The sequence below is a fragment of the Micropterus salmoides genome, unplaced genomic scaffold (genome assembly GCF_014851395.1).
Source record: "Micropterus salmoides isolate LMB-PRFRI ecotype aquatic unplaced genomic scaffold, ASM1485139v1 Ms_hic_scaffold_8, whole genome shotgun sequence".
NCBI lineage: Eukaryota > Metazoa > Chordata > Actinopteri > Centrarchiformes > Centrarchidae > Micropterus > Micropterus salmoides.
The window spans coordinates 7,289,055-7,312,119 of record NW_024044570.1 but is presented as its reverse complement, the minus strand read 5'-3'; the positions used below and the strand labels follow the sequence as shown (position 1 = coordinate 7,312,119).

At 41.1% G+C, this 23,065-nt stretch overlaps 2 protein-coding genes across 3 annotated transcripts in view; both read left to right on the top strand.

The window, feature by feature from the left end:
• LOC119893728 (E3 ubiquitin/ISG15 ligase TRIM25-like) overlaps positions 1 to 6,819 on the top strand; it is an 11,498-nt gene extending 4,679 nt beyond the window's left edge. Inside the window, exons 2-5 of the mRNA XM_038706058.1 lie at positions 4,675 to 5,474; positions 5,607 to 5,805; positions 6,085 to 6,238; positions 6,614 to 6,819. Of these exons, the coding sequence (XP_038561986.1) occupies positions 4,675 to 5,474; positions 5,607 to 5,805; positions 6,085 to 6,238; positions 6,614 to 6,819 (1,359 nt within the window). The remainder of the gene's footprint in view (positions 1 to 4,674; positions 5,475 to 5,606; positions 5,806 to 6,084; positions 6,239 to 6,613) is intronic.
• On the top strand, positions 1,631 to 21,761 carry LOC119894265 (E3 ubiquitin-protein ligase TRIM21-like). 2 transcript variants are annotated; one of them, XM_038706929.1, is made up of 2 exons: positions 1,631 to 1,770; positions 16,603 to 21,761. In XM_038706929.1, exon 2 carries the CDS (start codon positions 16,612 to 16,614, stop codon positions 18,220 to 18,222), a length of 1,611 nt encoding a protein of 536 aa, XP_038562857.1. In that variant the 5' UTR covers positions 1,631 to 1,770; positions 16,603 to 16,611; the 3' UTR covers positions 18,223 to 21,761. The 2 variants fall into 2 exon arrangements, with proteins under 2 accessions (XP_038562857.1, XP_038562855.1); XM_038706927.1 differs by lacking the exon at positions 1,631 to 1,770 and adding an exon at positions 13,220 to 13,335 and having other exon boundaries at positions 16,603 to 21,758.
• The last annotated feature ends 1,304 nt before the right edge of the window (positions 21,762 to 23,065 follow it).

Genomic DNA, 23,065 nt, shown 5'->3' with positions numbered 1-23,065 from the left:
CACATTTAATTGAAAATAGGACGCCTCACACCTTGGGACAAAATCATCGATGACAGGGCCGGGGCTGGCCTCATTGTCCTGAAGCTGACTAACAATAACAGAGTCATCTGAAGAGACATCAGAACAATTGGTCTAAAATCATCAAGGTTTTGGGGCAACTGGATGTGGGAACAGGGACTAACATATCACCCTTCCAGACTTAGTTACATGCTGTGCCTGTAAGGACTTGTGAAAAGGAAAAATGTTGTGGAATACAAGACTCAGATCTTTTGCACAAGATTTAAATAAACGACCACAGATTATGTCAGGTCCATGATTCTTATTTACTCTTACCGAGAGGAAGGCTGATTATCTTCAAGTTTGTTACTCAGTTCTTGAGTTTCATTACTTAAATCAAAGGAACCAAAGCAATCATAAAAAGGATTAAGAGCATTAGCAAACTCAGCATCTGAGTTGAAACCATCCAGGGTGACTTGACTGCTGTTCTTTGGATTCTGGAGGATGCTACAGTTTTCAGACCTGTTTTTGATATTAAGCTATTAAGTCAAAACCTGAGCTCTACTCAGAAAGTTCCTCTCAGGACTGTAGCCATCTTTTTACTGAGATCTATTGGTGGCCGTGGGGGTTGAGAAGGGAAACTGTTGGTTTCCTGCTTCCCAGAGCAGCTTCCATTTTTTTCTTCTGCACATTTAATGTGTCTGATTCTCTGCTCTCTATATCATCATCCTCTCTCTCTGTGCCTCCTCTCCTCCTCTTCCCCAGTGTGAATATGGCCGTCAGATTAGAATATAATATTTTTATAGTAGAATTTAGAGAAATAGTGTTTTCCCCAGGAAGCCAAAGTATGTCATCACTTATTTTCTGAGCTTGGTGATCTCATAGAAATACCACCACTGAACTGCACATCTGAGCTCTCCCTCTCTTGCAGCATAGTCCAGGACCTGACTGGTCTAACACAGTTTTATCTCTCACACTCTAATTTCATACAAGCCCTCTAATTTATAACAATCTGCAGCCTGAAACATGCTCTTCATAAATAACTGTAATTTCGACAGTTCCTAAACCTTAGGAGTTTCAAAATCCTGCATGAAAATACACATGATCATTATAAATCACCTGTTTTCTTAGACACACTAATTTTCCTGGTTTCCAGCATTGGAAAGGAATTAAGGCCTACTACTCTCTGTAAAAATATAAATACAGTACGCCTATTTTACAACCTCAACATCACAGAGAAGACAGTGACAAAAGTTTTCCATCTCAGTGTGTCTTTACTTTTCCCTGTTATGTGATCAATAAGAAATCTGTCATGTAAAGAAAAGATGGTAAACAGTTGGAAATCAGAAGAAAAGTAAAAAGACAGACTAAACAGTGAGCTTAACACTGGAGTGTTTGTGGGATTGTAGAGGGACTGTAAAGGGAGCGTTGTAGCCTGTTGATCAAAGCACACAGTATGTTCTTGAAAATGTTGCACTGACCTCTTTTGTTATGTTAAAGCTAAAGAAGAAGAAACAAAAAGTAAAAACTCATCTTGTTCCGAAGATGTGTCAAGGATTTTCTGAAGCAGGCAATAAAACCTCCCTGCAGAGGAGGAGCAAAAGGGAAAGAGGAGAGCTGCAACGTCACATTTCCTCCAATGAAAGTGAAAGTGTGTCTGAGCAACAGCAGAGCTGCAGTCGAGACAAGTCTCTCTGTTTCTCTCTGAAGAAACTTTCAACTGAATCCATCAGGTTTTTCTCAACAAAACAGCAGAATCTCTGCCAAACCCTGGTGAGTACACGGCCCTACAAAGCCAAAATGCTCTGACTCAGTATTTGGTCAAAGTTTAGTTCAAACCAGAATCTGACTGTTTTACATCCGTTTAACCAGATAAAAGATTTGATGCTGTAGACTTGTGTGATCCATGATAAAAACAACATGTATATTTTGCCAGAGCAGTAAAACAGAGGTAAGAACCAAACCACAGTGACCGTATTCTACAAGCTAAAAGCTAACTAGCCTTGGTGAGATGCCCTTTGGATTGTACAAAAGTACAGAATATATATGGTTTTATGGGTTTTTCTCTCTCAACTTCCTGTTTCTGCAGAGTCCTTACTGCTGTCTGCCTTTGTAAAGCAGTACAGCTGATAATATTTTGGCCTACTGTGTCTCAACAGCTGGTATCACATAAAATCTATATATAGCGCTATACTTAGACAGGAAGTTCCACTCAGGCCTGAAATCTTTTTTAACTGAGGTCCATCTGTGAATGTTCTTCAATGGGCATGTCCGTGGCGTGGCTTCAAAGATCAACGGTACGCCATTAAACAGGAAGTTATTAAAACTTTAGTGTACATGCTCCGAGCTCTACCAAACTTTACATGGTCGATAATAGTCCCGTCCTGAACACATCTACATGAAAATATTCAGTCAACACCATAGCGCCACCCACTGGTAACAGAGAGTAAGCTGTTTCTGACAAAACATGGTCGCCTCACACCTCGACGCTTTACACGTGCGAGGGCCCGCCCAACGCTGCTTGCAGCTTTAATTAGGGCCAGGGCACGAACCATTCGAGGTCCCTATTGAAACTGCAGGGATTTCTTTCTTTCTTTTTTCTGCAAAGTAACCTCTATTTGGGGGCTTAGACCTACTTGAAAACTCCCCAAACTTTGCACAAAATTCAGGAGTGGTGAAAAAACTTTCAGGCATGGGCGTGGCAAAATAGCTCGCTAGCGCCCCCTACAGAGCAGCCCCCGGACTAAGTTTCACCTGCGTGTACGACATTTCTGTGGTATGTGTATCACGTCCAGACATACAAAAAAGCCTCTTGGAGCCACTGCCTAAGCCCAACAGGAAGTCTGCCATTTTGGATTTTATGGTCATTTTTGGAACACTTTGTACTTTAACAAACTCCTCCGAGGGAATCAATCCAATCGACTTTAAGTTTTCGATGTTCAGTCTAAACCCACTGATGATTAAAAGTCGTACAAACGGTTATTACCAAAGTTCCATGCTTCGCCATGACACAGGAAGTTGTCGTAACTCAACTGTATATGCTCAGATCTCTACCAAATTTTACACGTTTATTAAGAGTCCCGCCCTGAACACATGTACCAACATTCACCCACAGTCATAGCGCCACCTTCTGGCAACAGGAAGTGACCTTTAACAAAGCAGCCCAACCACACATTTCACCTACATGTATGAAATTTCTGTGGCACATGTATCATGTTCAGATGTCTCAAAAAGCCTCCTGGAGTGATGCCCGACACCCAACAGAAAGTCGTCCTTTTTGAATCTTATGGTCATTTTTGGATGATTTACAGGCTCCGTACTTTAACAAACTCCTCATACAGAATTAGTCTCGACCGACTTCAGATTTTTGCTGTGCAGTCTAAAGACACTGATGATTAAAAGTTGTACAAACGGTGAGTTTTCGTGGAATAAAACGGGAAGTTGTTGTAACTTCAGTGTACATGCTCACATCTCCACCAAATTTGGAATGTACTAAAAAAGTCCTGCCTTGAACAAATCCACATGCCAATATTCACTCAACGTCACAGCGCCACCTGCTGGCAACAGGAAATGACATGTTTATGCTTTAATGTACTACTCCTAGCAGGTTGGATATATCAAATTCAAAACTTTCCCAGACAACCAATAACGCATTGATGAAGCCATGTTGTAAAACTCATGACTTTGCAGTAAATGGTGTGCCGGTGGTGTGGCGGCAAAGTTAAACTCTTTGCCATGATGCAGGAAGTAGTTGTAACTTGACTGTTCATGCTCACATCGATTGAAACGAGTCCTGCCCTAAACACATGTACAAGACAACATTCACCCATAGTCATAGCGCCACCTACTGGCAACAGTAAGTGATCTTCAATGAAGAAGCCCCCGTGGCACATGTATCATGCCCAAATGTGCAAAAAAGCCTCTTGGAGCGATGCCCTAAACACAACAGAAAGTTGACCATTTTAATCTTATGGTCATTTTTGGATGATTTACAGGCTCCGTACTTTAACAAACTCCTCATACAGAATTAGTCCGACCGACTTCAGATTTTTGCTGTGCAGTCTAAAGACATTGATGATTAAAAGTTGTACAAATGGTAAGTTTTCGTGAAACGACGTGCCCGTGGCGTGGCATCCAAAATCAATGATTCGCCATGAAAGAGGAAGTTGTTTCAACTTCAGTGTACATGCTCACATCTGCACCAAATGTTACGTGCTTGATAACAGTCCTGCCCCGAACACAACTACATGTTCATTTATAGTCGTATATTGTGAAGAACACGTTTGTTCAGCGTCCGAAGCCCATGGCAAATTAACAGCCACACTGGCAGAGCTCCAGAATATGCAACGTGGCCGCCTCACACCTCGACGTGCTACATGCGAGGGCCCGACCAACGCTGCTTGCAGCTTTAATTTTAGTTTGTGTTCATTGAACTTGGAACTTGATCATCAATGGCCTGAAATCAATATTGCAGGCTGCACCAACGTTTAAGTGTGAGTTTGGCAGCATTTACATCAATATCAACACCAACACCACCTGCTGCTCTTTCTCTCTCTCCACCTGTTGCAGTAGGTTCTGTTTATTTTGTCTCTTTGACTTATATTACTTCATCATTGGTTGATTTTATGAATCAAAACATAGGTAATAGTTTTGTTTTTCCTTACTTGTTGTCCTCAGAGTGTGGATGTGTCTGCTGCCAGCTGTCTGCTGACTGAAGATCAGTTTCTGTGCTCCATCTGTCTGGATGTGTTCACTGATCCAGTCAGCACACCATGTGGACACAACTTCTGTAAAACCTGCATCACTGAACACTGGAATATTAATGTCCTGTATCAGTGTCCCAACTGTAAAAAGGTTTTCAACACAAAACCTGAGCTGCAGGTCAACACTTTCATCTCTGAGATGGCTGCTCAGTTCAGACAGTCAGCTCAACAGAAAGCCAGCATCAGCAGCTCAGAGCAACAAGCTGCCAAACCAGGAGAAGTTCCCTGTGACGTCTGCACTGGAACCAAACTGAAGGCCCTGAAGTCCTGCCTGGTGTGTCTGGCCTCCTACTGTGTGACTCACCTGGAGCCTCATCTGACAGCTTCACGCCTGAAAAGACATCAGCTGATCGACCCTGTGGAGAACCTGGAAGGTAGGATGTGTAAGAAGCACAATAAACTGCTGGAGCTATTCTGTAAGACCGACCAGATGTGTGTCTGCATGCCCTGCATATATTCAGACCACAAGACACATGATGTTGTTCCTCTGAAAGAAGGATATGAAGGAAAGAAGGCCGAGCTGGGGAAGACAGAGGCTGAAACTCAGCAGATGATCCAGAAGAGACGACTGAAGATTCAGGAGATCAAACGCTCGGTGGAGCTCAGTAAGGTTTATGCAGACAGAGAGATAGCAGGTGGTGTTCAGGTCTTCAGCGCTCTGAAGGAGTCTGTTGAGAGAAGCCAGGCCGAGCTCATCGACACGATCAAAGAGAAGCAGAGAAAGACAGAGAAACAGGCTGAAGGCTTCATCAAAGAGCTGGAACAGGAAATCTCTGAGCTGAAGAAGAGAAGCTCTGAGGTGGAGCAGCTCTCACGCTCTGAAGACCACCTCCACCTCCTCCAAAGACTCCTGTCCCTGAACGCTGCTCCACCCACCAAGGACTGGACAAAAGTCAGCGTTTGTCCACCTTCACATGAGGGGACTGTGAGGAGAGCTGTGAATCAGCTGGAGGAGACGCTCAGTGAACTGATGAAGAAGCTGCTTGAGGCCGAGCTGAAGAGGGTCCAGCAGTATGCAGTGGATGTGACACTCGATCCTGATATTGTACATCCCAGACCTGCACAATCTAATGATAAACAACAGGCAAATCAAGGTAGTGACTGCAGATGTGTCTTATCAAAGCAGGGTTTCACTTCGGGAAAATTTTACTTCGCTGTTCATGTTGAAAAGTGGTCTACGTGGACTTTAGGAGTGGCCATAAAGTTGGCCAACATGAAAGAAAAAATCACACTGGGTGCCACTAATGGTTACTGGACTGTATGCCATAAGTGGCGTGGTGGGTTCTTTGCTCCTGCAGACCCTTCAATCTGTTTCTCTCCGAAGTCTCAGCCTGAGAAGGTGGGGGTGTTTGTGGATTATGAGGAGGGTCTGGTCTCCTTTTATGACGTTGATGCTGCAGCTCATATCTACTCCTTTACTGGCTGCCGCTTCACTGAGAAACTCTACCCGTACTTTAGTCCCTGTCCGAATGATGGTGGTAAAATCCACAACACTGATTTGTGTGTAGTGCAATGAGTGCTTTTTTTTTTTTTACTATTAAGTAGAAACTGCCTTCAAAACGGCCAAAGCTGTACAAAAATGTAATGAAAAGGTGAAGCTTTTGCCAAAGTCATTATAAGCCTAGGTGGTAATTCAAAACCTTGATGGATGTATGTAGGATATAGTGTTTTGTTACATGCTTTTCTTCTTTTCTTTTAATAAATAAAACCAAATCTTGGATGTTTGTAGGTCAGAAGACCTTACGTATGTAAGAACTAGCGGCTGTTATCAATGCTAAACTACAAAACAACCTCGAACAGCAGATGTTGTTTGTAATGTTTCGACAACCAACTCATACCAAATGAGCCAAAAGCTGCTCCACCCACCAAGGACTGGACAGAAGTCAGCGTCCGTCCACCTTCATATGAGGGGACTGTGAGGAGAGCTGTGAATCAGCTGGAGGAGACGCTCAGTAAACAGATGAAGAAGCTGTTTGAGGCCGAGCTGAAGAGGGTCCAGCAGTATGCAGTGGATGTGACACTCGATCCTGATACAACACATCCCTTGCTCATCTTCTGATGATGGAAAACAAGTAAACTGTGGTGATAATGAATACAAAGCTCTTGCTGAATATTTGTTGCTGATGTACGGTATATAACTTTAATGAACAAGACTAAACCATCAGAATACAATGTCATCAGGAATAAGAACATTTGCATGCTTTTCTCGGTTTTTCTTTTTAAATAAACAAAAGCCTGATTAAGTTATTTTGTTTTGATTGATATTAAAGCTGAAAAACAGCTGATGGTGTTTCTAATGAGACCAAATCATGTGATCAGCCATTTTCAGACATGACTTGACGTGACTACCTAACCCCATCACATCTGAGATGGTCCCTGTGTAAGATAATGTGGTGTTATTTAAGGTTTGAGTTGTACAGGGTTTGCCCAGTACATCTGGGGGCCCTAAGCAGGATCATTTTGGGGGCCCTGCCTCGCAGTTGATTGACCGCCAGAACCAAAACCAGCTACTATATGCAATTATAATTTATTTTTTTACAGTATTGTTTTTAGATCAAGGTAATAATTTGGCACAGAATGAAAAACTACCCACGTACAAACAATTTCAGTACAACACAAATCACTACTGCACACAAGAAATGTAATGGGCCAGTGGGGAGGACACTGCAGCTGTAAGATTCAAAAGGTTCAATCAGCAGTATTTTTAAATAAAAACCTTACTTGGTCAGACAGATTTGATGACCACTGACTAGCATCACTTGTTGGAGGTAGAGCAGAGTTCCTAGAAACAGAGAAGGTCAGTTGGCATTCATCAGCAGAACCACTGGAGCTGTGGGGTTAAGTTGGAACATTTTTAGCTACTTAAATTTTTCAACAGAGATAAATTCATAGTGGCAACAAACAGTAAACTTACTGTATCACTAGAACCTGTCAGACTTCGTTAGTTTAAAGCAGAATTGTAATCTAAATCATAGGATCAATTTATTGTACCAAAGACAAATTATTAATTTACCATCAATTCTATCAATTCACATTAAGTTAGCACTTTTTACATGTCAGAACACAGGCTATGTGTTTAACTGACTCAAAAAACTGTCCACTCCTCTCCTGCTGCTGCAGTGACCAAGAAAGCAGACACTGTTTCTGTGCAACTTACAGCTGATCAATAATTAATTTCTAACCAACTCAGCCTTGATTCTCTTCTGCAGTCTGAGATGTTTTTCATATATTTTTGTGTCTTAGTGGGTTAAAATGAAAAATGACTTGGCACTTGGATCCATTTAGACTTGACTTGAGTCCTGAAAGAAAAACTATCAAGTCTCAAGTTCTGACCTGGTAAAATCCTCGAACAAAGAAAAATTATTAAGACAGCGACAGGCAGGACTTGAATATTAAATTATCAAGTGTTTGCATTGAAATGAATTGATCTCAGCTACAATATGCTCAGAAAAATATAACAGATTTACCTCTAACTCACTCTAAACTCATACAAGCCCTCTAGTGGAGGTCATAACAAACTGCAACCTGAAACAAATAACTGTAATTTAGATATACAAAAGTCTAAACTTTAGGAGTTTTAGTTTCAAAATCCTGCATGAAAATACAAGTAGTCTTTATAGATCAACTGTTTGTGAAAATGAAAATACAGTAGGCTTTTGCCAGTTTCTTTACTTTTCCCTGTTATGTGATCAATAAGAAATCTGTCATGTAAAGAAAAGATGGTAAACAGATTGGACATCAGAAGAAAAGTAAAAAAACAGACTAAACAGTGAGCTTAACACTGGAGTGTTTGTGGGATTGTAGAGGGACTGTAAAGGGGGCGTTGTAGCCTGTTGATCAAAACATACAATATGTTCTTGAAAATGTTGCACTGACCTCTTGTTATGTTGTCTGTTTGTAATTGTATGTTATTTTGGCTGCTGTATACTTCCACTATAGAAAAACAAGAAGAAACAAAAAGTAAAAACTCATCTTGTTCCAAAGCTGTCATGGTATTTCCCAAGGAGTCAATAAAACCTCCCTGCAGAGGAGGAGCAAAAGAGAAAGAGGAGCAAAATTAATCAGATTTGAAAGAAAATAAACCAGTTTTATTTCAACAAAAGAAGACAAAGTTCCCAAAAGTTAAATCTAACGACAGAGAACGAAGGAAGGAGCAACCGTTAACGAGGAGAGCTGCAACGTCACATTTCCTCAAATTAAAGTGAAAGTTTGTCTGAGCAACAGCAGAGCTGCAGCCACAACCTGGTGAGTACAAAGTTTAGTTTTAACCATATTCTGACTTTTTTTTTTTCATCTGTTTTACCAGATAAAGATTCGATGCTGCAGTGGAGCTGTGGGGGGGGTGGGCAGAAGGTGCGCCTGCCTCGGGCCCACGGTTCTCTCCAATTACAAAAGGGCCCACCATGGACCCAATCTGTCTGACTGAACATGCAGCCTTGTTGTGTAGTTGAATATTTTGAATACAGTTTCTTTGTCTTGATTGTGGTAAAAAAAGAAAGACCCACGTAGGCCTGTGTGTCTTCTGCAGAAGCGAGCCCACACCACTCCACAATATTCAGAGAAAAATTCAGATTAAAGTTGTACACACAAATCAGGAGGGTGAACACAAAGAGGCTGCTGTTCCTGCAGGTCAGAGGAGAGAAAAAGTCACGCATCAAAGATCCACAGTGCCTGCAGCATACCGGACAAGCCGAGGATCTAGCTGTAAAAACTAAACTAACAAAGCATTATTTATGTACATTAATTAATCAGCATTGAAAATAACCATTAAAATCAGCAGGGGAAGGGCCTAGAAACGGCTGTTTCTCTCTCTCTCCCTTACATGTCCCTTCTGTCTGTGGATCAGTGCTACAAGGGGTGGAAATGTAATTAGCACCGACAGTTAGCCTATATTTACAACCTTGAAAAAGCAAGCAGGTGAAGAAACCGAACTAAATGATGATGATCTGACTTGGGCCGTGCTGAGACGCACTGAGTCACACTTCGCCCCCCCACACACACTAACTTGACAGCACAATATTTAGACACCAAAAAAACATTAACCTACTTGCCAGCATACAGTGCATCTACCGGTATCTACCTAACTGCAACGAAATAAAATGATCAAAAACCACACAGTGAAACATTGGTCTATAATGATGAAGCTTGTAGGGTGAAACAGTAAACTGAGTAAAATATGAAATTTCCATCACAAAAGTCAGCTGCAGTCGTCTCAAAGGCACCTAATAAACTCTTAAACTCTCACTACACTTTAAGATTTTCAAAATCATGTGGAAATAAAAGTGATCCTTATAAATCACTTGTTTTCTTAGACACATTGGGTTTTTTTTTAGCTGTTGAAAGTAATGAAGGCCTACTGCTCTATGTAACTGAGGATCCTTTTCTAAAATACACTATTTTAAAACTCAACATCACAGAGAAGCCTACTTGTGGCCCAGTGACAAACGTTTTCCATCTCAGTGTTTCTTTACTTTTCCCTGTAATGTGATCAGTAAGAAATCTGTCACAAAAAGAAAAGATGGAACAGTTTGGAAAGCAGAAAGAAAGTGAAATTACAGGCTATACAGAAAGCTGAACACTGGAGTGTTTGTGGAATTGCACAGGGAGCGTTATAGCCTGTTGATCAAAATTTTGTTGTAGATCAAAAGATACAGTATTGTTCTTGAAAATGTTGCACTGACGTCTTTTGTTATGTTGTCTGTTTGCAATTGTAAGTTCTTTGGGCTGCTGAATTCTTCCATTGTAGAAAAAGAAGAAGAAAGACAATGTAAAAACTCATCTTGTTCCAAAGCTGTGTCATGGTATTTCCCAAGGAGTCAATAAAACCTCACATCTGGAGCTACACTGAGAGAAGGAACAACAGTGAAAGAGCAGAGCTGCAACGTCACATTTCCTCAAATCAAAGTCAAAGTTTGTCTGAGCGACAGCACAGCTGCAGTCGAGACAAGTCTTTCTGTTTCCCTCTACAGAAACTGAGAGACTTGTGTTTCTAATGACACCAAATTGTGCGATTAAAAACACCATCAGCTGTTCTCAGACGTGACTCGAGCTGACGAGCTCCAATCCCCCATCACATCTGAGACAGTCTGCAGTGGAAGATAATATGGTGTTATTTAAGGTTTGAGTTGTGTTTGAGCAGCTGATATGAACTCTAAACCAGAGCTACTAGTTTGTAGAGAATAAGTGACACCTGAGGACGCCCTCTAGTGGAGTTCATAACATACTGCAGCCTGTGGCCACATGAGGACGCGCTCTGAGTAAATAACTACACAGTCTGATGCTGCAGCAGATTACATGACTGCAGGAGCTCAATGAGATCCAAGTGTGTTTTGATGTTTTTTATTCTCATTCTAAAATCAGCAACTTTACTTTCACTTAAGATGACTTCCTCAAAGAATTGTACCTCAACTCCTTTTAAAAAGGGTCAAGCTCAGAGAATCCCTGCTGTAAATCTGCAGTAAATATTGGACTTTTTACCGCACTACATCTGTCTAACAACTTGCATTTTGTTACAATTCTGAAATAATTGTAAACCCATAGAGGGACTTCATGTAATCCATCCTCTCATCTGATGACATGACAACCAAACAACTTAAGATACAACACATAGAAAGACTCACTGGGAGAAAGCTTCACACAACATGCTGGAAACTCTGGTAAACAGGTAAAAACAAACTGCTCCACATTTGCTTTGCACCTTTACATCATTTCTTGCAGGCAGCACTTTGACATAATACTGGTGGTTCACAGGATAGTAATATGGATCACATTAGTATTTTATAGTATTTTGCACTGGATAATGTTACCAACCGCTTGGCGTTAGCCGGCGAGCTAATGTTACCTAACTTGAGCCAACTAAAGCACAACATCAAAATATGTTTCACATGTTTTGCAATAATTTTAGTTTACCTGACCAACAGGATGAAAGACAATTCTGTTTGGGTTTTGTCAGTTTCAAAACAATGATCGATCTGATTCTGGTTTTGGCCTGATGGGTTTCAGCACATAAAACTTTGTTGTTGGTTTTTATCCTTATGTGAAATTTGTGTTGTGCTGGGAGCCGATCATTTTATGGTGTTAGGTGACTGCATTTTGTTAGCTGTGGTGTTGTTACCATAGAAGGCAAGAGGCTTGGGAGCGTGCATGTGGAGAACCCAACCTGATTCCTTCACGTAAGAAGCACAATAGTTGCTGCTCCAAGCAACAGAGACAACAGGTTTGCAGTTCTGAGTCCTAATCTCAATGTCCACACAGACTCACAGACTTTGAAGCATGTTCCTGGTTAGTCCATGAGTGCCTAGGCCTGTCCCACTGTCAAATCATATATTCACTTTATAAAATAAGTTCCAGTGTTTAAGATTAGATAGATTAAACTACCAAAAGTACATGAAGGAGTTAAAACCATCTCTGCCCCCACCAATGACAACAATAAAGTACCGCTTACATAGATCAGTAAAATAAAAACGATCAATTCTATAATAGTAAAACACTGACAGTAGCCACTCTGCATCAGTACTTTTACTTTTAATACTTTAAGTACATTTTGTTGCCAATACTTCTGTACTTTTACTTACATGAAATTTTGAACACAGGACTTTTACTTGTAATGGAGTATTTTTATACTGTGGTACTGCTACTTTTACTTCAGTAAATGAGTTGAATCCTTCTTCCATCGCTGGTTACTGCCTGTAAATATTTAGTGAACACATTTCTACAAAGGAGCAGCTGGTTGGAGGAATGTTTTCATTTAGTGACGAATAAACCTGCAGGAGGATGAGTGTGATCAGCTGCTGCAACTGGCTGCTGTCACTGTTGTTTTAACTTTTCACTCTGAAGCCGTTTAACAGTCGTTCGCTGCTTCAGAGTCCAAAATCATCAACAGTTCACTTCATCATGTGTTCATCAGTTCATATTGTTTGCTGACAGTCGGAGAACTCAGCACTGACCTTTGGGTGGTAGGAGTGGCACGACTCCGGCCGTCGCTGTACCTTCTGGGATTTCATCCTGTTGCACTTCACTGTGGGGTTATGTTCACTGCCATTAAGGAAAACAGACCACTCACTGCTGAGGAACATTGTTTGAACATTTTTGAAAACAGCTATTATATTATACCTGAGTTTTGGAGCTGATAACAACATCAACATGAAATGTGATTAGTCAGGATTGTGTCCCCACTGTAGTAAGTCTGGTTGTTTTTATCCAGCAGGAGTGGTGTTATTGTTGTCTGTCAGTAAGTGAAGGATATATTTGATCTCTTATGCTCCAGCAGGATTGGTCCATACTGACAAGAACAGCCACAGTCCTGAGGCCTGAGTCACAACCAGAACATCCTGAAACACAGAGAACAAGTTACAGCCAATCAATCAATCAATCAACAAACTCCCTCATTTACACTGAAGGGAGGAGCAACAGTGAAAGTGGAAAGCTGCAACGTCACGTTTCTTCAAATCAAAGTGTGTCTGAGTGACAGCAGAGCTGTAGTCAAGACAAGTCTCTCTGTTTCTCTCTAAAGAAACATTCAACTGAATCCATCAGGTTTTTCTCAACAGAACAGCAGAATCTCTGCCAAACCCTGGTGAGTACACGGCCCTACAAAGCCAAAATGCACTGACTCAGTTTTTGGTCAAAATTTAGTTCAAACCAGAATCTGACTGTTTTACATCTGTTTTACCAGATAAAAGATATGATGTCAGAGATTTATGTTAATTTTGTTGCTGTTAAAAGACAGTAAATATTATCAGCTGTACTTGTTTGGCAGAGACTCTGCTGTGTTGTTAAGTCAGTTTAACTTTTCTTTACAAGATAGACAGAGACTTGTCTCGACTGCAGGTCTGCTGTCACTCAGAAGAATGTTTTGTTTCATCTTGAGGAATGTGAAAGTTAAAATGTCATGCTTTTCCAGGGCTGCTCCACCTCTTTCTGCTATGCAGGTGAGGCTTTGTTCCCTTCAGGTTTGACCTGATTAGTGACCTTCCTTTGGCACAAGGTGAATTTAGTCTGGAGCAAAGCACTTAAAGCTTGTAAGGGCACCTTGTGGTTTCCTGAGACTTTTTACCGAGTTTTATACAGTATGTCACAAAAGTGACTACACCCCTCACATCTTTGTAAAATATTTGATTATATCTCTTCATGTGACAGCACTGAAGAAAAATAACACATCACACAGCCATTCGTGTCTAAACCGTTGGCATCAAAAGTGAGTACACCCTTAAGTGAAAATGTGCAAATTGGGCCCAATTAGCCATTTTCCCTCCCCGGTGTCATATGACTCGTTAGTGTTACAAAGTCTCAGGTGTGAATGGGTAGCAGGTGTGTTGTGGTGGTGTCGCTCTCACACTCCCTCATACTGCTCACTGGAAGTTCAACATGGCATCTCATGGCAAAGAACTCTCTGAGGATTGAAAAAAAGAATTGTTGCACTACATAAAGACGGCCCAGGCTTTAAGAAGATTGCAAAAACTCTGAAATGAGCTGCAGCACGGTGGCTAAGACCGTACAGCGGTTCAACAGGACAGGTTCCACTCAGAACAGGCCTCGCCATGGTCGACCAAAGAAGTTGAGTACAGGTGCTCAGCGTCATATCCAGAGGTTGTCTTTGGGAAATAGACGTATGAGTGCTGCCAGCATTGCTGCAGAGGTTGAAGGAGTGCGGGGTCAGTCTGTCAGTGGTAAGACCATACACCGCACACTGCATCAAATTGGTCTGCATGGCTGTCGTCCCAGAAGGAAGTCTCTTCTAAAGATGATGCACAAGAAAGCCCGCAAACAGTTTGCTGAAAACAAGCAGACTAAGGACATGGATTACTGGAACCATGTCCTGTATTCTGAAGAGACCAAGAAGATGTTTCAGATGATGTCAAGTGTGTGTTTATCAGTGGATGAGCGCGAACATTAATGAGCGATTAAACTGTAGAGTCTGTAGTTACAGTCGGTGTGTCAGAAATGATTAAACCAGAGGGGACTTGTGAATAAACGTGAGCTGAACAAGCATCTAGAACACAGTTGCAGGTCCTCATTGTTTACGGTCATGTAGTATTAGATTAATTCCAGGGCAGCGTTTCCTCTGCGTCATAGAGCCAGAAGTGTGGAAATCATTTCTGCAGCATTGGATAGAATTAACAGAGTGCTGGTGATAAACTAGATGTAGAAAGTGGTCATCATGTATGCAAAGTAATAACTATTGCATCGCATCTTCCTCTTCACAATACCCCATAGATTTTCTATAGGGTTAAGGTCAGGCCAGTTTGCTGGCCAATTAAAAACAGGGATACCATGGTCCTTAAACCAGGTACTGGTAGCTTTGGCACTGTGTGCAGGTGCCAAGTCCTGTTGGAAAATGAAATCTGCATCTCCATAAAGTTGGTCAGCAGCAGGAAGCATGAAGTGCTCTAAAACTTCCTGGTAGACGGCTGCGTTGACCTTGGACCTCAGAAAACACAGTGGACCAACACCAGCAGATGACATGGCACCCCCAAACCATCACTGACTGTGGAAACTTAAAGCAACGTGGATTCTGTGCCTCTCCTCTCCTCCTCCAGACTCTGGGACCTTGATTTCCAAAGGAAATGCAAAATTTACTTTCAGAGAACATAACTTTGGACCACTCAGCAGCAATCCAGTCCTTTTTGTCTTTAGCCCAGGCGAGACGCTTCTGACGCTGTGTCTTGTTCAAGAGTGGCTTGACACAAGGAATGCGACAGCTGAAACCCATGTTTTGCATACGTCTGTGCGTGGTGGTTCTTGAAGCACTGACTCCAGCTGCAGTCCACTCTTTGGGAATCTCCCCCACATTTTTAAATGGGTTTTGTTTCACAATCCTCTCCAGGGTGCGGTTATCCCTATTGCTTATACGCTTTTTTTTTTTTACCACATCTTTTCCTTCCCTTCGCCTCTCTATTAATGTGCTTGGACACAGAGCTCTGTGAACAGCCAGCCTCTTTAGCAATGACCTTTTGTGTCTTGCCCTCCTTGTGCAAGGTGTCATGGTCATCTTTTGGACAGCTGTCAAGTCAGCATAAACTGCATTATGTAATGGTATCTTGCTGAGGTCTCAACATAACAAATGTTAGGAAAATTTTTTCTTTATGTTGTGCGTTTCTTAAAATAAGGGAAAAAGAACATCGGCCGATATCGGCTATTAAAATCCTTAATTATTGAAATTGGTATCAGAGTTAAAAATCCCATATCGGTCGGTTTTAATGATAACAATCCCAACACCACCAAGACAACCTCTGCCTCGCTAAAGAAGCTGAGGGTAAAGGTGATGGACTGGACAAGCATGTCTCCAGACCTAAACCCTATTTAGCATCTGTGTAGCATCCTCAAACAAAAGGTGGAGGAGCGAAAGGTCTCTAACATCCACCAGCTCTAAGAAGTCATCATGGACGAGTGGACGAGGACTCCAGAGGTAGCCTGTGAAGCTCTGGTGAACTCCATGCACAAGAGGGTTATTGCTGTGCTGGAAAATATTGGTGGCCACAAAAAAATATTGACACTTTGGACATTTTCACTTAGGGGTGTACTCACTTTTTTTTTTTCCACGTTTAGACATAATGGCTGTGTGATGTGTTATTGTACACTCATTACTTTACATTGTAGTAAAGTGTCATTTCTTCAGTTAAAAGATATAATAAAATATTTACAAAAATGTGAGGGGTGTAGTCACTTGTCACATACTGTATGTATTTTTCTTATATTGGAGTCTACAGCATGCTCTAACAGTCAAACAACAAAACAAGAGGTCAATTCAACACATGTGAGAACATACTGTAGTATCTTCAGCAAGGTGCAGTTGACCTTGATTTCATCCCAAGTTTGTTTTTCTCACACTTTTTATCCTCAGAGTGTGGATATGTCTGCTGCCAGCTGTCTGCTGACTGAAGATCAGTTTCTGTGCTCCATCTGTCTGGATGTGTTCACTGATCCAGTCAGCACACCATGTGGACACAACTTCTGTAAAACCTGCATCACTGAACACTGGAATATTAATGTCCCGTGTCAGTGTCCCAACTGTAAAAAGGTTTTCTACACAAAACCTGAGTTGCAGGTCAACACTTTCATCTCTGAGATGGCTGCTCAGTTCAGACAGTCAGCTCAACAGAAAACCAGCAGCAGCAGCTCAGAGCAACAAGCTGCCAAACCAGGAGAAGTTCCCTGTGACGTCTGCACTGGAACCAAACTGAAGGCCCTGAAGTCCTGCCTGGTGTGTCTGGCCTCCTACTGTGAGACTCACCTGGAGCCTCATCTGACAATGGCAGGCCTGAAAAGACATCAGCTGATCGACCCTGTGGAGAACCTGGAAGGCAGGATGTGTAAGACCGACCAGATGTGTGTCTGCATGCTCTGCACTGTTTCAGACCACAAGACACATGATGTTGTTCCTCTGAAAGAAGGATATGAAGGAAAGAAGGCCGAGCTGGGGAAGACAGAGGCTAAAACTCAGCAGATGATCCAGAAGAGACGACTGAAGATTCAGGAGATCAAACGCTCGGTGGAGCTCAGTAAGGAAGATGCAGACAGAGAGATAGCAGGTGGTGTTCAGGTCTTCAGCGCTCTGAAGGAGTCTGTTGAGAGAAGCCAGGCCGAGCTCATCGACATGATCAAAGAGAAGCAGAGAAAGACAGAGAAACAGGCTGAAGGCTTCATCAAAGAGCTGGAACAGGAAATCTCTGAGCTGAAGAAGAGAAGCTCTGAGGTGGAGCAGCTCTCACGCTCTGAAGACCACCTCCACCTCCTCCAAAGCCTCCTGTCCCTGAACGCTGCTCCACCCACCAAGGACTGGACAGAAGTCAGCGTCCGTCCACCTTCATATGAGGGGACTGTGAGGAGAGCTGTGAATCAGCTGGAGGAGACGCTCAGGAAACAGATGAAGAAGCTGCTTGAGGCTGAACTGAAAGGGGTCCAGCAGTATGCAGTGGATGTGACACTCGATCCTGATACAGCAAATCCCTATCTCATCCTGTCTGATGATGGAAAACAAGTACACGATAGTGACGTAAAGAAGAATCTCCCAGGGAATCGAGAAAGATTTGATACTTGTCCTAATGTCTTAGCAAAGCAGAGTTTCTCTTCAGGAAGATTTTACTACGAGGTTCAGGTTAAAGGGAAGACTGACTGGGATTTAGGAGTGGCCAGAGAGTCGATCAACAGGAAGGGACTAATCCCACTGAGTCCTCAGAAAGGTTATTGGATGATTTTGTTGAGGAATGAAAATGAATACGAAGCTGCTGCTGGCCATCCAGTCCGTCTCTCTCTGAAGTCTCAGCCTGAGAAGGTGGGGGTGTTTGTGGATTATGAGGAGGGTCTGGTCTCCTTTTATGACGTTGATGCTGCAGCTCTTATCTACTCCTTTACTGGCTGCTACTTCACTGAGAAACTCTACCCACTCTTTTGTCCCAGTCTTAACTATGGTGGTAGAAACTCTGCCCCTCTGATCATCTCTACCGTCAATTATACTGAGTAGAACATTTGATTTTCTACAGAAAGATTAATTTAATATAACAATATTTATTGCTGATGGTATACACCCAACACACCAATTTAACTGCTTCGACTGATTTGATCTAATATTGTCTAATTTATTCTGCATTACCTTCCTTCAAGACTGTTAAAGATGACTGTTTGATGTCTGGGTGCCAAATTCTAAACTTTTTATTGTCTGATTTTTTTATATAATTATATGTATATACAGTGCATGTTATTTAATTGTGCCTTTCATGGTCACAAGTCTGAATAAGGTCAGTGAGATAAGCAGGGGAACGATTTTAGGGGGATTTGAATAATTAATAGTAGGATTTTAAAGTTATTCCTTTTCGACACAGGGAGCCAAGTTTACTTGTATCAGCAGAGGAGAGACATGTTCCGTAGACTTCGAGTGTGTTATGATCCGTGCTGCAGAATTCTGGATGAGTTGAAGTGCCTGCTAGGATTGCATTGCAGTAGTCAATACGTGATGAGACCAAAGGCTGAGTTGGAGAAAGAAAGGGTACAGTCCAATATGACACAAAGGCTCTTTACCTGTGAACCAATGAGCAGTAGCTCAGTCTGACTGCTATTGAGTTGTAGGTGGTTGTGTCATCCGTGACTGTATATCATGCAGGCAAGCCCTATTCACTTTAGCGGCCCGTGGGCCACATCTGTCCCCGAAGCATAAATAATCTGGTATATGACAAAAAAAGTAAAACTACATGTATTGTATGGAACTAGCTAACGACTGAGCCAGATTATTTCCTTTTCATATTTGTTGAATTTTACATGAGCTGTACCAATCACCGCCAGTCCAGGGCTCAACAATAAGGAGTGCCCGACCTGCGGCATCTCCCCTACTGATGCTAACGACAACCACGCTCGTTAGTGTGAGTACGTGATGCAATAAAAACTTCGCTAGTAAAAAGCCAATACTAAATACTTAAACCTGTTTAATACACACGCAAAACGCAATGTTTTAATCTGCTCAGTCTCTCATCCACTGCAGCTGTGTTTTGGTTTTACACAGGCTCGGCGGTAGTTTGGCTAAAGCTAATTGTTAAAACAAGCTAAAGTGAAAGCTGTCTGTCTTCAGTAACGGTTTAGCTTAGTTTGCCAGTACATTAAAATATGGCACATTATAAACTCAGCGGTTTGAGACAGACCAGCCCTCCTCTCTACCTGCAGCTGCAGAGGGAGGAGGATGACGACGACGACAAGAGGGGCTGCTTGCCTGAGTTGTTCATTCTTTCTAAGGAATATGATTTATTTTGACATTTTAGATTTGTTTCCAGTGAGATATGAGTGACTTTGGTGTTGTAAATCTTTTTGTTGCTATAGAAACATTTAGTTAAATTAGTATTTCAAATAATTATTTATTTATTTATTTAGTAATAAATAGGACTGATGAGAGCATTGAGAAAGAACTGAACCAATAAGGAGTGCCAATACAAGTGTGTCAATAAAATCCTACTGATACCCATTCCAATTTGAGAATATGTCCGGCACCTCTCCATGTCCTGGTTTTAAAATCCGGCCCAATTGAATTTGTAATTGAATATCCTTGATTAGGGAAATGTTATCATGATAAAAAGTTCTATATCTTTTAATATTGATAATTATCACGATAAGTATCAAATCGTCATTTCTTTGGAGTTTAAAGGCCGATTTCTGCTCCTGAGTGAAAGTTGAAGAAACCTGATGTTAGTGGGGGAAATGTGGGGGAGATTCACAAACTGTGGTTTACACTCTTCTTTAGGGACAACACTTGATGTCATACAGTGGATCACTTCACATATCTGAGGAAGAACATTCAAAACAATTATGATAAAATCTTCAAACAAATATGCATGAGTAAAAAAATTAAAAGCTTTTTTCAGTCGATTTTAACTCAACAAAATAAACATTTTAATAAAGTCGTAATTTGGGTATGATTTAAGTTTATAAAATCAAAAATGTTTATTGAACATTTATTATATTGTTATTGAAAAATTATATCGTGATAATTATTGTTTTATTGTCCAGTTCTAGTCTTGATGTAAACACATAAAGCTGTGTATCGTCTGCATAACAGTGAAAATGGATATTGTAGTAGTAAATAATAAACATAAGTGCTCCTAAGACTGAACCATGCAGTACTCCATGGTGAACTCTGGAACTTCCTGAACCTTAGTTTTGAATTTGAACAACAGTGTGTCCTGCTGAAAGATATGAAAACCACTGAAAAACGGTTCCCCCAGTTTCAGGTGCAGCCAGACGATTAAACCCATTCTCATCCCATGGAATCAAAAATGGATGTTTTGTCAAGACCCCTTGGCGTCCCTTTTTAACGCCCTGGGTACCCTTTAGCTGTGGTTGTGTACGTGTAAGAATAACTATGCAACATCCGGTCAAGTTAGCAAGCAATGCATATGCAATGTGGTGAAACCATGTTTTCAGTAATTTATAGTAGTACTTTTAAAGTTGAACAATGATGGTAATGGGCTTCCCCCAGTGCAATGCAGAAGGATATGACAAAGCATAGCTACTTGATGCTCTGGGATAAGAATGGGCTGGACTACCCATGAGGAGGGATGTGATACAGTGTCAAAGACTGCAGTGAAGGAGGATGAGGATAGAAAGTAGACTATGGTGCACGGAGGAGGTTGCTATTGACTGTAACTAGGGCAGTTTCTGTGCTGTTTGGAATTCTTCAAGGAGATTATTGTTATTGAGGTCGGTCTGTAGTTGAGAAGCAACAACCATCTCAAGATTTTAGACATGAATGGTAAGTTTGGAATTGACCTGTAGTTGTTGTGGTTGTTGCAGTCTAAACCCGTTTTTTCCAGAGTTGTTTTGTTTATGGCAGTTTTCAGCAAATGGTCAGAGGAGTTGATAATGGACATTATTGCCATCACTGTGTGGTATTATTAAATGTAATCTTAATTTTTATACTGTTAACTAGTTTTATTATACTGTTTATTATGTACGTTGTGAATGTGATGGACATTGTTGCCATGGAGACCTTTGGGTGTGGCGTGGGCGCACCTCAAAATTTAACAGTCTACATGTGCTGTCTCCGTGGTAAGTTACTTTGACATCAGCTCCATTAAATATTTATTTTAAATCATCTTCTTGTGGGTAAAAGTGTGGTTTAATTACTTATATTAAGCATGTAATGTGAACATCAGCTTTTAGTTGCCGGTGAAAATGAGTTATGTTAACTTTGTGGCCTTTTAACTGTTTTTCTGTAAATTTGTTTAAAATGTGTGTCGTGTTTAGCTAGGTTAATTCCAGTTTAAGTTCAATGCATTTTATTGTTTTGGTTTATAGAAACGTGCTGGAGTTTTAAGACTGACTGTGATGGAGGATTAATCTTTATCCTGTGTTACCACGTACATTTAGTTCGTTAATTTGTTGATTTTGTGAAAATTTAACAGTCTACATGTGCCGTCTCCGTGAAACGTGCTGGAGTTTTAAGACTGACTGTGATGGAGGATTAATCTTTATCCTGTGTTACCAGATAAACGAATTGAAGCCAAAGATCCACTTGTGTGTGTTTCACTTTTCTACACAACGCAACCGCTACACGAGCATGCTTTAACTTGGCTTGTAGGGATTAGATCCATGTGACATATGGAGAAAATGTAGATCTTTCATAATCAACAGTACATAAAACTGTGAAAATATTTAGGCTATTTGGAGACATCGACGCATAAAAGAGCAAGGTCGGAAACCACAGTTTAATATGACCTTTAAGCCCTCAGCCAGAACTGCCTAGGATACGGTCATGCTTCTATGACAAATTTGGTTAATTTTATGTAATTATACCTTTATTTTACCAGGCAAGTTAATTAAGAAAGACACCATGGGCTAAGGTGTACTTTGGAAAACCATCGTCACTTAACACAGTCTGCTGCTGCATTCAAAAATGCAGCCTGAAACTGTATCACGCAAAGAGGAAGCCATAAATCAATTGTATGCAGCTATGCCGCCAAGTTGTTGGGACCCGGCGTCATCTCAGATGGACTGTAAAACTGTGGAACCATGAGCTGTGGTCAGATGAGTCCACATTTCAGCTTGTTTTTGGGAAAAACAGACATCAATGACATCCAGATTGTTATCAGTGAAAGGTACAAAAGCCAGCATCTGTGATGGTATGGGAGTGCACCAGTGCCCACGGCATGGGTAAGTTGCATGTGTGTGAAGGTACCATTGACGCAGAGGCATATATTGGGATTTTAGAGAGACATACAGTATGTTGCCATCAAGACCTCCATGCTTATTTCAGCAGAACAATGGTAGGCCTCATTCTGCACGGGCTACAACAGCATGCCTAGACACAGAGTACTACTCCTTAGATCTGTCTCCTATTGAAAATGTATGGCGCATCATCAAGAGGAGAATCAGACGTCAATTTTGCATCAAGCAAGAAAACTGTAAAACTGGCACAATTAGTATCTTCACTTCCCAAATGATTAGAAAGTTTTATTAAAGGAAAAGTAATGTAACACAATGGTAAACATGCCTCTATCCCAACTTTTGTTGAGTGTGTTGCAGGCATCAAATTATTTGTTTATATTAACAAAATACAATTACGCTGGTCAGTAAAACTATGGAAAATCTTTCCTCTGTACTTTTGTTAGTTAAATAAAAGTTCATGTGAATTAACAAATCCCAGAATTTTGTTTTATTGCTTTTTTGGAAAATATCCCAGCATTCTAACATTACATGTCCATACAGGTGCTGGTCATATAATTAGAATTTCAAAAGTTGATTTATTTCAGCAATTCCATTCAAAAAGTGAAACTTGTATAATGTATACATTCATTCCACACAGACTGATATATTTCAAGTGTTCA